The sequence below is a fragment of the Lynx canadensis genome, chromosome E2, assembly GCF_007474595.2.
Source record: "Lynx canadensis isolate LIC74 chromosome E2, mLynCan4.pri.v2, whole genome shotgun sequence".
Taxonomy (NCBI): Eukaryota; Metazoa; Chordata; class Mammalia; order Carnivora; family Felidae; genus Lynx; species Lynx canadensis.
In genome coordinates, this window is record NC_044317.1 from 4,782,655 (window position 1) to 4,799,987 (window position 17,333).

At 55.8% G+C, this 17,333-nt stretch overlaps 1 protein-coding gene across 1 annotated transcript; it reads right to left on the reverse strand.

Annotated features, from left to right (window-relative positions):
* Positions 1–390: 390 nt before the first annotated feature.
* Positions 391–15,260, reverse strand: MLYCD (malonyl-CoA decarboxylase). The gene is made up of 5 exons (XM_030298014.1): positions 14,724–15,260; positions 7,166–7,278; positions 6,154–6,310; positions 3,401–3,550; positions 391–1,609 (listed from the first exon to the last, which is right to left on the reverse strand). Exons 1-5 carry the CDS (start codon positions 15,258–15,260, stop codon positions 1,076–1,078), a joined length of 1,491 nt encoding a protein of 496 aa, XP_030153874.1. The 3' UTR covers positions 391–1,075.
* Between the last annotated feature and the right edge of the window lie 2,073 nt (positions 15,261–17,333).

Here is a 17,333-nt window from a genome sequence, read left to right on the forward strand (position 1 = left end):
GGCGAGGACCCCGGGCCTGGTGGGGCTCCAGAGCTCAAGCACTAGATTACCTGGGGGCCAAGTGGAACAGCACCAGAATGCTGCCCCCAGGATCCAGAGAGAGAGAAATTTCTAGTGGCGACCACCGTCACGCCGTTCATGATCAGGCAGCAGCCCCACGTGGGAGGTGACGCACAAGGACCGGGGGTCGGGTCTGGAAGATGAAGGGCACGGAAGGCTGGGGGACCCGTCTGCAGGAGTGAGGACACGCACACACGGACACCCCGCCCCTCCCACAACCCTGGACACCGCCCCTCCCTGCCTCTCTGTCCTCACGCTCTCCTTCACGGGACACCCGCACACGCCCAGCCCGTGGGGTCTCGGCTCTCGGAGGTGACCACACACACCGTCTTAAATAACCACCTATTTAATGCTTCGCAGAACAAAACCGTTCTGTACTACGAGGATCACTGGAAGCCTGCAGCACCGCGATCTTCGTCTCCGATCCGGTTTAAGCCCCAGGCAACCACGCCTTGCGTGCTCGGCGATTTTGGCAAACGGTGTGCAGTCACGAACACTTTCATACATTCAGGATCTCCCAAATCTAAGCGAAATGGAGCACAGCCCGCTATCCCTGTGCGGCGAGTGGAGAGAATCGGCTAAGACAACCACGGCTGAATTACGTTCTAAGCTCGAGGGAAAATCTACGCTCACCTGGGCCACCTGCCGGGGTCCTCGCGAGGCTGCCCGGTCCACCGCGGGACGACAGCCAGCAGAGACTCTAGACCTTTCTAAAGATGGAGGTGCCACCGCACCCCCTCTGGCAGCGGGCCAGGCCGCTCTTCTGGGGAGAGCACACCCACCCACCCCGCGTCCACCGGAGCCCCCATCGCGCGCCAGGCACCACGCCTTCGCTCTCGCGCGATGGGAGTTAGGACACAGCCTTCCGGTGCGGCCCTGCTCTGGGCAGGAGAGCGCACTTCAACTCTGCTTTACTAAAAAAGGCTCTTTTGATCCATAATCCGCCACCCCAACCCCCCCAACCCATCCAGAAAATTATCCTTTTCTGAGTCAGAGACATTGCTTGAGGGCAGGTTTAAAGTTTGCTGTTCTTGTGAAACTGGGCCACGAGGCTGAGCACCTGCTCGGAAGCCTTGATGTTCTTGGCGCAGAGGTAGCTGGTGCTGTTGGCGGCCGTCTCCTCCAGGTAGTACCGGTAGTTGACCATCAGGCCGCAGGAGCCGGTGACGCCTTTGAGGCTCGTGTCGGCCAGCCAGTTGAGGCGCCACAGCACAGCCCCGTTCTGCAGGTGGAAGTTTGCCACGGGGTTCAGGGCGTAGCCCCGGTGCTTCTCTCCGTACAAGTACCAGGCACAGAGCCTCATCAAGGGGGCCTGCAGCACCCTGACCAGCTTCTCAGACTTCACCCACTCGCTGCTGCTGAGCGAGACCTTGAGGGTCTCGTTAACGGGACCGCCTAGGATCTCCGAGATTTCTTTACATTCGGAATCTGTGAGCAGTTCACTCCTCCCGTGTTCCTTTGCTTGTGAGTTCAGGAGCCCCAGAAGCCACTTGGTGAAGCCGGGGATAGGAGACAGACTTGAGAACGTCCCGAGATGAGGAAACTCTCTCTGTAGGGCACGGTGGGTGGGGAAGGGAAGGTGGAGAGAACACACACACACGTAACTCAGCAGGCATGTCACCGAGACGGAAACGCCTCTCCATGTGTCATTCGCGCACCATTAAGCGCTGCATGTCGCTCTGCGGTTTACCACGTGCCCTCTGGGGTGCATTTTCTCCTTTCGAGGGGCATTTATGAAGAACCTGACATATGCCAGGCCCTAGAGATACCCTGAGTCCCCAAGGCGAGCCTCTACGACGGCTGCCCTGCCCACGCCACCTGTCAGAATGGCCAGTCAGGGGCCCGGCCCGACATGAGCAGGGGCTGCTGCTGAGAAGTGGGGCACGCAGTCCTGTGACCGCATCTCCGGAGTGTCTGGTCTGCCGTGCCCCTACCGGGGACTGCTCTGTGGCCACACAGCCCGGCCTGCCATTTTACCCGGTGACCGTGTACTGAACAAATCATCACTTGCAGAGCTAGCCCACAGTGGGTGTGGACTGTGGGCCAGAAGGCGGGGGGGGGGGGGCACCGGGGGTTTCTCCATAGCAGACAGGACGGTTCATGTTCAAATTACAGCGACATCTCAAGGACAAGTTTCTTTTTTTTTTTTTTAAACCCAGCATTTTCTGATTAAAAATGTAATTTATGGTCACTACAGGTGAATTTTTTTAATGTATGATGGAAGGAAAAAAAAAAAACCCAAAACTGCCATCGTCCACAACTTGAGATAACTTAGTCTCCAGGGTTGATAAAGTGTAACTCCGTCTTTCTTACGCGGGCGAGGCATTTAACTTCTATCCCTGCTTTCTGAACTTACGTTGTGACAATTTTCTCCTTTTCATTCAGAATCCAAACACATAACTTAACAGAGTACAAGATAAGACTGTACCAGGGTTCTCCTAACCGTGTTCCTCTCGAGGGTCTGCCTTTATAAACCGCGATGAACACTCTCGTGCAGAAGAGTGACACGGCTTTTTGGGATTCTCTCTGGTGACTTTCTGGCTCACGGCGGGGTGCTGTGACCAGCCAGCAGGATGGCTACTGGGCTGAGGGGCCAAATCTGACCGATTCAGAAATCGACTCTGCGGGTGAACCTCCGACTCCGCCTTTCTCACCGATACGCCCCCGCCCCCCACCCCATTCATCAACACCTCAGCAAAGAAGAAGGAAAGAAGAAACTTAAATTAATTAGATGTGGCTCCCTATCGCCTCCAGGGAAGAAGTGACAGAGAGTGATTCTAATGATGCTGATCGCCTGCTGAACCCTGAGTTCTCAGATTTAAGATTGATTAGGAATTTAATGCAAAGCACGCTGACGTTTTAATTCCACTCTGTCGCTTTCCTCGGAAGGGTTTCTGCTGCAGCGACACTGCTGAAACCACGCAAATAGGAGGATACCACTCTCAGAGCCAATTATTAGCAACCTAATTATTTTACCTTTAATTAGATTCTGCCCATTGCGGCTCACTCAAGCCCCTTAGGAGAGAGTTTCAAAAAGCTAGACCCAGAGAGAACCTGAGCGTTTCTGCTGTAGGATGGCGAGGGGCTTTTCCCAGGATAACGGACAGAAGTTATTACCAAAAAAAAAAAAAAAAAAAAAAAAAAAAAGCCAGCCTATCTGCCCGCAAGCTGCCGGGTTGCCGGGTCTAACCTCGGCACTGCCTCCGTCCTGAGTGTTCTCGGGGAGCCTAGAACGTGCCAAGGGCCATCTGGCCCTTTCCACCTCTCCTACCTCCCTCTAGATCCCCTCTCGTCCCCCGTCCCCAGGGGCTGACACCCCCTGCCCCCGCAGCGCTCCCACCTGCAGCTCCTTGAGCACTCGCTTGACGAGGAAGGTGCCCAGCTCTACCCCCTGCAGTCCGGGCTGCGTCAGGCTGATGGAGTAGAAGATGGCCGCAGAGATCTGGCTCCCCTCCTCCGTCTCCGACGGGGGACACTCCTTCACTATGGCCTGGAAAACACCACGGTGGTCATGGTGGGCTTGGGCCCCCCGCTTCCCATGCCTGCCCTACCTCTCGGGGCCGGGAGAAGCCAGTGAGGATGCGAGCCCGGAGACCTCGGCCCTGTTCGGGGCCTCGGCTCTCGAGACCCAAGGCCTGTTCCGGTTTGAGACCTCTCCGGAGGCGGCAACGCACGGCCTCCCTGGGTTGTTTGCTCCCCCTGCACTGTTTCTATCGCAGCGAACTTCTCAACAAGCAATGAGTGTTCCCTTTGCCTTTTCCGGGCCTCTGTGTGGTCAGAGACGGATGAATCTTCTCCCTGCCAGCACCAGACGTAACCCGCCGACCCGGCTGGTAGGCCAGCGCCTCCCTCTCCGTGGCTGCCCTGCGTGGGCCTGACCGTTCTACCCTGCAGTCATTCTTGCTCCTTGTCTCTGAACTCTGGGCTTTCAGATTTCTCAACAGGCCATACGCAATCCCATAAAGTCTTTCTCTCAGCAAGTTCACTTTTCTGTACCCTTTTGATTTTGTGCTATGTCCTTGTTTTTCCTTGGGGAAAACACACATCCGCACAGACACGCACACGAAGTAATGCAGAAAGACTCCTACTGGGAAGTCCCCTAGCCAAGGCCGATTTTATTAGCTCTGAGTTCTGGGTGTGGTTTTCTGAACCTCAACACTCTGAAGGTCACCGGACAACAGCGGAACGGCAGGCGGGGACCTCCAGTTTGCTTCGAGGCAGGTGCACCAGCTTGCTTCCCAGAACGCATTTAAGCTGCTAACTTCCATCAGCGACACCCGATTCTGGCAGCGGGGGTGTTCCCTCCACGAGGTCTGGGAGTCCACGAGCTTTGTGAAATTGTGTGTGGAATGTGCGGGTCTGCGCGTGTCCCCCGGGGGACGACATCCTCGAGCTTTCACGCCCTGGAGATGCTCAAAGGGTCTTTCCCGTGGCTTCTGCAGAGCTAAGAACGCCGCTGCTGTAGGAAGGCGGGGTGGATGGGGACAAAGGGCCAGGGACACCCCCCGGGGCCGCGCTCTGACAGCTCGGTGCCACCTGGGTCAGGATGCACCTCTGCCTCATGCCTACTCTTCACCGTGTGAGGTCGCCTCCGCTGTCTTTCTGGAATGCTGCAGGTTACCTTGTGTTCCTTGCTCAAAATGTTCCAGCCAGCCTTTTTTTTAAAGCTTTCAAAACACAAATGAATCTTTCTTTGGTTACACAAGAGACTGCATGATGTCAACGAGGCAAAACGTGTATGCGTGAGGAAGAAATCACAAGTTATTCCCAAACCAAGTCCTGCTGTTAACCTTCCGGTGAACACCTTCCAGTCGGTCCCATTGGCGTAGGTGCGTGCACACTTCAACACACACACACACACGCACACATGCACACCCTGTGCAAATGCTCTCTCCCCGTGCCCACGCGCCCCATTCTCCCACGCCCTGAGCGCTGGGGTGGAACCCCGGTCTCACCCTTACTGGTACTGGGATCGTGGGCAGATCTCCCAAGTTACCCTAAGCCTCAGTCTCCTCGCGTCCACGAGGACAAGAATAACAGGAGAAACGCTGAATGCCCAGGGTGGCACGAGCAGGGACGCGGGGACATGACTCATGAGCTGACGGGCACCCAGCAAACGCTCGATCCCTATATGCTTAAGCGCACACTGAACATGCCGGTCTGGAGCCTGAATTTCCGGCCGTTCAAGACCCGGACAGTGAGCAACCGTCCACGCTCCCAGGTCTGAGCATCACGTAGGGAGAACTCCCCAGAGTGGAGATTGTAGGTCGCACAGAACGCACATCTTCTATGTTCACAGACATCGCCAAACTGCCCTCAGAGAGGCTGTGGCAGCTTGCAGCGCGTGCGGGTCCCACAAACCAACATTCACGAGGGACTTTCTCCGTGGAGGTCAAGAACACCCGCCCGCTTGGTCTCTCCACCTTCTGATACCATGAAAGGCTGCCTGGATGCCCATCCTGGGATCTGGTATCATCTTTCCGGCTTCCGGACCGGCCATCCCGGACCCAGAGCCGCAGCCCACCGGGCCCCGCGCTCTGACAAGCCCCAAGTGCCCCAGGGTCTCCGCTCCCTCGCCTGCTTCACCCTCCCCGTGGTCAGGCCCCTGCTCCCAGCCCCCGCACTGGTTCTTCTCCAGCCCCGGCAGGAAGGATCTGCTCCTTCCCGTCCACCCCAGAGCAGGCAGTGCCTGCCAAACAGGGTCCCGGCTCCTCGGCTCCCTGGGCCGAGCTCTGGGCCCACCTCAGGCACGCCGCACGGTCTGATTTTCAGTGTTTTAGCCACGGGTCTTGAAACCCGGCCCCGGGGCCCTTTAACGACTGCTAAAGTGTTGAAGGGTGCACCCTTCCTTCCTTAGCCACGTCTTAGCTGCAGGTCGATGTCCCCAGAGGAGTGCCATCCTTGTTCTGGAACTGTCTATATATGACATGTCTACACTCTGTAGCCACAGACCGGGAGATTTTCTCTAGCCGATTCAAAACTCCACAGATGCCTGGGGCAATCTACTTCACAAGGGGGCGGGGGGACACAACCACGTTTAAAACAGCGTCAAGGGCTCTGCGACGCGGCCCTGAGCCGGCCGTCCGCGGGTACCTGGATGTTGCTGGAGATCTCGTTGGTCAGCGCCACGTGCAGCACGACCAAGGGCTCCTCGGGGCTTGCACAGTGAGAAAAGAAGTAGCACCTCCTGTAAGGCCCGACGCGTCGTTTCATATCCATCCAGTTTTTTACAGGATGCACGGCCTCAGACCTGGGGGAAAGTCAGAAAGAAGTAAGCCAGGGGGACAGCTCGCAAGGTACGTAACCACTGCCGATTCCTGTGCATACTGCCAAGGGAGCCTTGGTGGCTCGCTCAGTGAGGCCCAGTCCTCACTACAGTCCATCCGTCCTTCGCATGCAGCCTCAACAGACCTGCCAGGAAAATTCAAAGAAAACCGTTTTAATGTGAAACAGCGCTGGCTGACGGGAACAGCAGCTAATGACCCTCGGACCCACAAACTGCCCCCTGCTTCTTCACACCTGGTCTCAAGGCTAGTTTGCAGGCCCCCGGAAGCAGATCCTGACACGGGTGACCTGAGGATGCTTGCACCTCCCGGCCGCTCTCTCCTCCGAGTCTGTGGCGTGAAGTCCGTGCTGCAAACACGCAGCCCGGGTTGTCCAGCGGCCTCGTCAGCCACGTGTTGTTTGCAACGTGTCAAATGGGAGCCCCTCGGGTTTGTCACGCTTCAAAGCGCAGCCTTTCGCGAGCCTCAGTGTCTATAAGACGGCATGGGCACCAAGACCCGCGAGGGAAGAGCGGCTCCTGTCCGTGGGGACCGCTCGGGCTTCGCCGTGTCCTGCGCACGCGGGGACCACGCCCCACACAGCCCATCCAGAGACTCACGCCAGGGAGGTGCTGTCACAACTACGGGAGGCAGATGCCGTTGGGGTCACTAACGCCAGGAGTCGGCCCAGCGGGACCCTGTGGCTCTGAGAATGGGGTGTGGGGAGAGGCGGGCCGTGCACTTGACCACGGGCCACACACGTTGTGCTTGGGCCACAACGCGCGCGGACAGAGGCCGGCTTTCAGCTCCCGTTCAGGAAAAGTGACAACTTGAATACTTACTCGCTGATTTTCTGCAGGACCTCACACGGCGAGTGCCAGGTGACCCGTTCCAGGCTCAGGAACCCCGAAGAGAACCACTCTGAGAGCATGCCCTTCAGCACTCCGTTCATCTCCTGAAAGGGAGAACACAGAGTGCTGGCTTCTGGGGACAGGCCGGCCAGCCCACCTCTGTGCCACCACGGGGGGGTCAAGCCGACACGGGGGGATCAAGCAGGCAAGAGGGGCGCGAAAGCAGACCGCGGGGTGCTTCTCCCAACGGCTTCCTCGGTGACAGCTCCGCGGGACTCACCCCACCCAGGCGGCCGGCACCCGGCTCTCCCCCCGCCCGGCTACCCCCCCTCGGTAAGACCTCAGCGGGAGCTTTCGATCTGAGCGAAGCTGCCCGATCGGACGGCGTGTTCCAGCTCACGCGCCACAGTGAACGCGACTGGAACTCGCGAAGTCGACAGAGCGACGGCTGGTGCGCCAAGAAGGGAACGCTAACACGGGGGGCGCGGGGATCAGGACCTCCCCCTCTCGGGAACATTCTGGGACGTGCCCAAACGTCTCTTGTTTCCTGAGAGGGGCAAGTACTGGGGGTCCAGGCACCATATCCGTCAACTCAAAGGTGCGCGTTTTCATATTGTAACGTCTCTGAAGTCGGGATTCATCTTGCAAACGATGGCGGGGTCACCGCTTCACTCGTAGCATTTCTTTCTACCTTAGTGGGACATAGAATAGAGTGTGTCCGGCAATCGGTGACTTTAGATTTGATGAAATTATTCTAAGTTCACTTCACTGATTACATCTAGTCTACTTCTGGAAGTGAGGAGCCAACTTTACCATCCAAGACACGTGCGCACAGGAACCTTTCAAGCAAGAATGGAACCGGAGGCACCCAGGGCAAGGCGAGGGCGCAGGGGCAGACCCAGCTCGGTGTAGCCCACTGTGACCGCACTGAACATGTAACCGCAACAGGCTTCCTGACGGCTCGAGCGAGAGGATGCCGGGGCACCAGACGCGGCTGGTTGTTCCTCAACAACTGTTTCCTTTTCTTCCAAATCAACAAAAGTCTTATGCTTGAGGCAGGCACATGGCTGTCCAGGTTCAAGATCACACTGCAGCCAGGGGCAGTCAAAAGAGCGAGTCCTGGCCAAACAGATGTAAGCAGAAGTAAACATGGCAGGAGCATGCCCTTTGCTCATCTTTTCTTTGTCCCTCTCACTGCAGCCTGGAAGGTGATGTGATGGCTAGAGCTGGAGCAGCCATCCTGGGCCATGAGGTAACTTTGGGGAGGAAGGTTTTTCGGGGAGAACAACAGACGGAAGTCAGGGTCAACTGAGGGCATCACAGAACAGAATCAGCCCTGGGGTGTCTACCTCCAGACTTTTACATGAGAGACAGACTTCTGTCTTATTCAAACCACCATTATTTCGGGTCTCTGTTATTCACAGATGAACTACATACTAACAGATACGCTGAATGTTACTGAAGAATAACATACATCTCAGTATATCCAGTACAGAATTGACAGAGAGCTACCACCGCAAAAGCTGTAAAAATGTCCACATTTTATTCCCTGGTGAACGAAAGGACTCACAACTGTGTCTCTGGAGGATAAGCTTGAAATAAGTAAAATAAAGGGCTGGTGGCTCTGAAAAGCTTTCAGAATGAAGTAAGACCCCTCTTTAAATATTTAAGGCCTGGGGCACAGAACCAGCCACCGATTTGTTCTGTGGGACCCCATGGGGGCGAAGAGGGAGGTAAACTTAGGACCAACAAGGGGGAGTCACGGACAGATAGACTTGGACCGAATTTAACGTAAAGGAGAAGTCTGGAATAGCCAGGGTTGACCACAGATGCTATCCGGGGAGAGTGAACATCACCACGAGCGGGGACCCAGGGCAGGGTTTACAAGGATTTGGTGGAGCCGTTTTAAGGATTTAATGGTTGGACCAGATGCCCTTTGCGATTCTCTTTAACTCTGAATTCCATAACCCGGTCTCCCTCCCTCAGCTCCACGCTCGCTGAAGGCAGAGGTGGCTTTGACTTCACACCTCTGGATCCAGAGGCACTCGGCGGGCTCTCCCACGTGGAGGACGGTTAACCGACTGATGTCAAACGAAAAAGGGGAGACAGACTAGAGAGTGGAGAGGATGAAGGGGCAGGAAGGGAGGCCAAGAGAGGCCACGTGCCGGGCATACAGACGGCTGCTCATACAACTGTATTCACTACACCGGATCACAGCGGTTCTTAAACTTCCCGGGGTCTTCACGTGCTCGAGTGCTTGCTAAAAACCACGGACCTGCTCCCCAGAAAAATGCACACACATTCCTCAATTTTTGCACCCAGTTTCCTGGGAATCGTGGATGCCTGTGAAACTCATCTATGGATCATCCCCAGAGGCTCACAGACGCCGGACTGGGAACCTCCACACTGGACGGTTGGGACTGGATCGGCCGAACTCCATGGAGGGTGTGCGGGCATCTCCAGCGCATCCCTAACAGGAGAGTGTGGGACATGCCTGGCTTCGGTATCGATTCAGGATTAATTTCGAAAGAAATGGCTTGGCTGATGAGAGCTCGCCCTCCAAGGTCTCTTCGTTCTATTTCGGGCTACTGACGGTTGTGAAATGTGACACTGCTACATGAGAGCTGGGTATCTAGGTGAAAGGGCACACGTCCCCAGGCTCAGTGCCCACCGGCCGCAGCTGTCCCTGCTGGAAGGCACCAGCGGCCCGAAGGCTGTGGGATCACCGACAGCAGGAGGGAGAGAAACTGCCTAGGCTTCTCGCTCATCACTTCAGCCATCAGTTGTCAGGTGTTCGATCCAAGACTCCCACTCACAACTGCCGGGGATGCCAGTCAGCGTGGGCTCAGTCTTCCGGACCCGCCAACGCCTGTCATCTTGGAGGACACTGAGCGGAAGGCCAGCCAGCCTCCCCTTCTGGCAGAGAAAAAGCGGTCCCCCACCCTCTCTTCTGGAGTTTTTGGCTATCGAGATCTCCCGATGTCTGGAATGTGGAGAAAAGCTAGTTTTCACTGCTCAGAAGCCCTGAGCTGGGCAAGCGGGCCCGAAGCACAGGACAGGGTCAGAGGGCCACAGCGAAGACATTTTAGGTCTGATTCCAACTGATAGAGGCTCCCCCCCCCCACACCACCCCAGGCGACTGGGGCAGCCTTGATGAACTACAAATAAGGTCCTTTTTAGTTTAGCTAAGCACAGAATTTAGGAGAGCCAACAAGGACCTCTGTGTTCACTGAAAAGCAGGACATGTCACTAAAAGAGGCCAGATGACAAGGTGTCGGGTGCGGCCTGACATCGCAACGGTGGGGACGCCGGCCCGTCTGGCACGAGTTTAGCCCCCTCCCCACCGTCAAGGCCTGCACACCTTTCACCCCACTGGAATTTCTCCGCTCAAACTGCCATCAGGAAACCCTCCGGTGTCCCCATACTGCTGGACGGTGCTCAGACCTTCTAGAATATGGACTCAACTCAGCCTCACGGGGGACTTTCTCCCTGAGAAACTGCACTCTTCAACCCCAAGAGGCCTTCGGAGACGCCTCCGGAGAAAATCAAAAAGCGTCTAGACCACACACACAGCAAGCGTGCACTGATCCTCACAGCCCGACGTCCAGTAATCACAACCCCCGGGCAGAGACCAAGAGCCGGACAAACCGTGTCCTCGTCTGTAAACTTATTTTTAGCAAAGCTGAACAACCCTCACAGCATTTCCTGGAAGAGAAGCAGGCTGACCTTGAGCGTAGCAGCCGCCGGTGCAACCTCTCACGTCGGCGCACGGCCAATGGGCTAAAACCACCAGAAACCATGACTGTACCCAGTGGATGGCAAAGAGGGCACCGGGAACCGGCCCCTTCCATCTCCACACGGCGCTTCTTCCGCTGTCCCGCCAGAGACGCCCCATCAGCACGGCTGTCGGCCTCACGCTAGCTGGCTCCCCTGAAAATGCCACGGCGTCCTACAGGACTCGGCACCCAAGAGCGCGTGGCAGACACACATCCCGGGGTAAATGCTCGGGGCTGAGTCCGTAGCAGCCCGCACGGCAACTGGAGCGTGTTCACGTGACTTCCTCTAGCGTGTCCGGAAGTCAGCAGGTGCCGGGGAGCAGCGCAGCTGTGGTGAGGTGCTGTGTGCCCACGGTGAAGGGTGCCGAGATCCGAGGCGCTGGCGGAGCGAGCTCCCCACTCCCCCAGCATCACGGGGCACCCCAGGCCCCTGGCGCCCGAGACTCCTGCCTTAAAGCCTCGCGTGCCAAACTTCCAGTACTTTCTGACACTGTATTCCTAAACGCAGAGAGTTCTAGCTGCGTCGCCTCATCAGCTTGGATGCAAAATCCAGAACGTGGGAGAAGAAACGGAGTCAAAGCGCGGTACACACACTAAGTGATTCTGGCGATAGAGTACGAGGCCGGATCCCAGTGACATTTTCTAGGGACAGAAAAGATGATTCTCTGAACGACTTAAGTGACAGGGGTTGAGAAAACTGTTACGTGACTACGAGGGACACGGGAGAAGGAAATCCATGGCTTCAGCACTAACGGTTACATGCACGAGATACAAGGCCCGAATTTTCAGGCAGAGAAAGGCAAGAGGGGTGACTCAGCACCTGGAAGAGGCGTCTTGCACCCAGTGTGTCCAGACCACACACGGACGCAAAGGTCAGGCTACAGTCGTCATCCTTCGCTCAAGAAAGATCTTTACTCCAAATGACTTTCTGCCTGTGGGTATGCAATGTTTCTTCTGTGTGTGCACAGCCTTGGTTGAAAAAACAAAGGAAGCCTGAACCCCGGAGGGCCTGGTGTCGCTGGCAGCTTGGGATCTCCCTGGAGCACGCCCCTCTCCCCCAAACCAGTCTCAACGTCACGGCTTCCAGCTGCCACCTCCCAGCCTGCACGACAGCCACCTTTTCTCGTGTGGGGAAGAGCAAAGGCATGGACGCATTCAGTAACATCTCACAGAATCGGAGGACTCAGAACTGGATGGGACCTCGGAAATCACTGGGGCCAACACCCTGAAATCGGCGGTCCAAGTGTCTGACACAACGCCTCCGTTGGCTGTGCAGAAACCTTCCAAGCCCTCTGGGCTTCCCTCCAGGCTCAAGGCTCTGCGTGGAATGGTCTGATGTCAAGACAGTTGGGAGCAGTATGTGCCGACCTGCTCTTGTGGCGGGGGACCTGGGAGTCTCGTCTCATGCATCACCCGGCATTTTGCTATGCTGGACATTGAAGACAAGGCTCCCAGTCTCCAAGGGGCTGATTATCCAGTTGGGGTGGGGGAGGGCTGGCGGAGTAATACATCTCAGACGCTACATTCTGTGGTGAAGGTACAAAATGCAGGTGAGGTGCACAAATAACAACGTAGCCTGTGAACCGTCAGACCAGGTAAGGCCACCTTGCACTGGAGTGTTGGAAAGGCTCAGTGATGAGCAGCTCCTACTCTAACAGGCTTCCCAGGCAAGAATGGCGCAGGAATGTGTGTTCAGGAACTTTCCGTCAAAGAGCCGGCGTGGCGGCAGAGAGGTTCTGTGGAGAGGGGCGAGAAATGGACGGTACGGCTGGCAATGTGCAGGGTGGTTTGGCGTAAGCCAAAAATGCCAAAAGAAAGACATTAAATGTTGGTCCTTCCAGCCTTCAAGGGAGTAAAGACCGACTTGTGGTGTCAGAGAAAGATGAGCACTGAGGTTAGTGATGAGACGGAAGTTTGTACGTTTACTCTTGGAAAGAGCAAATGCAGTCGCAACCAGAGAATACTAAACTGATTTGGTAAAACTAAATAAAACAAACCCATTAACTAACCGGGTTGTCTCATCTTGCCCTTGATTTTGTGGAAAAAGGCAGATTCTAAGAAAACAAATCCCTTTCAGATCTAGTCCAGTCGTCAACTCTGAGAATCAACGTGCAGCGACAAAGTACACAATTCGGGAGTCATGAGGACGGGGCTCGAGTTCCGGCTCTGCACCCTGGGCACTGCACTTGACTTTGACAAGCTTTAATAATTTCCTCTGTACAACAGGTCCCTATGGCTTGCTGGCAAACGAGCAAGTGCATGAGAAGCACCTACCATCACCGTGCCTGCTGCTAACTCTTCCTGTACTAGAGTGGAAGCTTCTGGACCGAGTGACCTTAGTGCCAAGACCATGTCCAGTGGTCACAAGTCACATAGATGGATGGACAGACAGGTAAACGATTTCATTCTGGGACAGGCGACATTCTACCCAACTCTTCAGTCTCCTAGGCAGTAAGAATCAAGTTTCAGAAAAACCACCATGGAGCGCTGGTCCCTGCTTCAAGAAAAAAATAAAGTATGCTTGGATTGAAGACTAGACCCAAGCAGATGGGAATGCACACGGTGTGTCGAACACAGTCGCGGCCATTCAGACCGGGCTTGAGCCAGAATCATGATCAATTCAGATCTTGGCATTATAAGTTAAGCAGCCATCATGAGTAATCAATTCACAGCACTATTATCACTGAAGCGAACCCCATCCTTAACGATACACGATCTTTAGGCACATAGATAAAGTCTTCCGTGAACACCGTAACTCCCGCAGCAGGACGTGGTTATAAAGCGTACCACGAAGAACCCCAGACTTAAGATGTGCGTAGGTGATCGGAGACATATCTATTTGCTCTAAGTTCTTGGTCAAGTTTCCCCCCCTCAGTGTCTGTCTCCTTAACCCACGTAAGAATAAGGCAATGAACATGAAAATTACTGTGCCAGTGTTAGAGTTCTAAGTGAATTAGGACATAACCAATCAACTGCTCAATTTTTTAAAGCCAACTGCACCTTAAAAAGTTCTGAACATCAGACGCTTCTTGAAACATTTACATCATTTTTTGGTCGTTGTTCACTAAAAGGGCAGGTTAGTGGTCCTTTCGTATTTAATACCAATAGCATAAGAGCACTATATTCGCCTATCGGGATCTTTCGTGTCGTTTTTTAAATCCTACTGTATTTACTTGCATCCAACATGAGCCCACCATGCTACGCACCTGATTACTCAAGTACTCAACTTGGAATCATCACATTTCAGGGCTGAACTCAGGAAAGTGAAATGTCCTGCCCAGCCAGGCGGCAGAGCCCAGAGACATCATCTTTGTGCGTTCCAAAGGGTTTCTTAGACAACGAGGCTTACACACAGAATGAGTGTGCAGCTAACGTGTGCTGACACCACCTGGGTTTTTGGAGGCTACGTGGTGCTCGGTTTGGTACTGGTTCAAGTATACCACATACAGGAAACTCCCAGCTAAAACGGAAAAAAAGAGACTTCGTGGAGCACGCTAACCAGGAAGGAGGAGTGACAGTCACGTTAAAGGCAGGCGGTGCTGAGTTTCTAGTAAGGGTCAACAGTGGAACCAGGCAGGGATTCAGAAAGCCTGGGAAGGAAGGGGACGGGGCAGGGGTTCAGGGGGCTGTAACTCTGGGCAAAGTGTGCGCGGCTTCGGGCTGGGGAAGGTGGAGTGTTTGGGGCTGCAGGGGCAGGTGAGGACTCTCCGGGGAGGGCCATCAAGATCGAGGACCTGGTGCAGGGCGGGGGGCGGCCCGGGGCCAGGCCTTACCCGGACGTGCGGCCCCTCCACCAGCTTGAGCGCCTGCGCCTCGAGCAGGTCGGCCCGCAGCCGCACCAGGAAGCGCACGCCGCCGTCCAGCTTGCTGATGTGGTGGAAGAGGCCGCGGTAGCGCGGCACCAGCGCGTAGCGCAGCCGGTCCTCGGCCTGCAGCAGCACGGCCGCCTCCCGCGGCTGCTGGCGCAGCTGGAGCACGCCGGCGCTCTGCTCGGCCACCTGGCCGTGGTCCACGCCGAAGCCCCGCGCCAGGCGGCTCAGCAGCTCGGCGCGCTCGGCCGCCTCGGCCAGGCCGCCGTAGAAGCTCACGAAGTCGGCGCACTGGCCCTCGGCCGGCGCCGGCGTCTTCTCGCGCAGCTCGTAGGCCGGCGTGGCGGGCACTGCGCGGCGCAGCAGCTCGTCCATGGCCCGCTCCAGGGCGCCCGCCTCCGCCGCCGCCGGCCCGCTCGACAGCCGGGGTCCGGGCGGCCGCGGAGGAAGCCGCAGGGGGAAGAGACGCCGCGCCGTCAGCGCTGTCCAGAAGCCTCTCATGGCGCCGCGCGGCAGCTACTTGAGGGACGCCGGCGCCGCCGGGCTTCCGGCTTCCGGCGCGCGCCGTCCCCATTGGCCGAGGCTGGGGGCGCGGGCGGGACGGTGGCCAATCGGAGGGCGGGAGGGGTGGCGGCGCGGCGCCAAGTGTAACCAAAGGTCCCGGCGGGGCGGAGACGCGGGCGTGCCTCGTCCCTTCGCCACCCAAAGTCACCTCCCCTGCCGCTGTCCTCTTGCCCCACCTGCTCTGCTACGTGCAGGCGCTACACTTGCGGATTCCTGGTCCATCACGTCTGGGGAGAAGCCACGGAACCTGCGTGGTAATTCACTGGCAGGGTAGCCTCGGTGTTAGCCTCCTGCCTAGGCGCTCTCAGTTCATTGCCAGGGTCTGATTATACAGGTGACTCCCACCGCCGCCGCAGCCCTCCTCTGTCCGGAGCTCGGGACCTAGCTTTACAGCTGCCTGCTGCAGAGCTTTTCATGGATGCGCCAAACGGGGCTTTCCTAACCGTCTTAGTCCCCAACCTGTCCCTCCTTCCTAAGTCCTTGATCACTCATCTATTCAACAGGGTGTTTATGAACTACCTGGTATGTGCCAGGTCCTGTCCTAGGCACGGGGCTAACAGAATGAGCCAGACAGACCCGATGGTGCCTCATGGAGTTTACAGTCTAACGGACAGGAGAACATAACGACAAATTGGACTCCTGAATTCATTCCTTCTGTCTGGCCCCCCGCGCCTACAGCCCATGTCACTTCTCACCGGGGCCACTGCAGTAACCTCTTTGCTTCCAAGCTCAGTCCTCCAATCCATTCTTTGCATCAGCTGCTGAGTGGACTTTCTAGATTATCCACTTAGCCGTGTCGTTCACTTGTTCAAAAACCAAATGCTTTAGCGTAACAGGCAGAGCCCTCACCAACAGCCCCTGCTCTCCCTTCTAGCCACATCTGTTGTTCTTCCCACCTCATTTCTATTTCTCTGTGGCCTGGTGGCTCCCAGACTTGTAGATTTTGGAACCCATTCTTAAAACACAAGACAGGGCGGGAAATGCAGTTGTCGGTGGCCTTGTTGGTGTCCGCGGTGGTGGAATCACACTCAGTTTGTAAGCCTCCAAACACACATCTATTTCAGTCTCTCCTTACACGAGAGAGAGTTCCACCACGGTTAGTGAGTGTTTGGCGGGGGTTTGCAGGGCCTGATGCCAAGTAGAGCAGAGTCCAAAAGAAAATCCAGCCAAGAGCTCACTGGGCTCTTTAAAAAGAGAAGCCTTGGGGCGCCTGGGTGGCTCAGTCGGTTGGACGTCCAACTTCGGCTCAGGTCATGATCTCGCGGTCTGTGAGTTCGAGCCCCGCGTCGGGCTCTGTGCTGACAGCTCGGAGCCTGGAGCCTGTTTCGGATTCTGTGTCTCCCTCTCTCTCTGACCTTCCCCCGTTCATGCTCTGTCTCTGTCTCAAAAATGAATAAATGTTTAAAAAAAAACATTTTAAAAGAGAAGCCTCCTCTAGGTACCAAGTATGAAGGACAGCATCAAAGAGCCTGCTGAGATCAGAGGGTGGATAGTGGGCTTTGGGGAAGGGGCTTTCTTGTTTGGGGATATACAGGGCACCTTGTGATCTGTGGGTACCAGAGAGAGGACCCCTTTCTTTCTTAGTCACACAGTGGTAACTGATGTCCCATTAAAGCCCCTCGGATGTCCCCGATATGTCTTTGAGGAGAGAGACGTGTGCAGGCACTGGCTATGCCCTTTACCCTCCTCTGCATGCTAATAACAGCACTTTACTGAGCACGTACTATATGTCCTCTGCCCTTCTGGCACGCAAACACATGATCTCAATCCTCACAAGAACCCTGCCTAACTTCAGACTGTATTAAATAAATTCTGGATGGCCTAAGGATTTAGAATTTTACAAAATGGAATAAAAGTAAAGTAACGTCAGAGAGAGGAAGGTCCTTCGAGACATGGCACAGACCATAAAAGAGAGATTGGTAAAGTTAGGTACATAAAATTTTTTAAAAAGTTCTTTATACTGGGGGCATCTGGGTGGCTCAGTTGGTTGAGTGTCCCACTTTGGCTCAG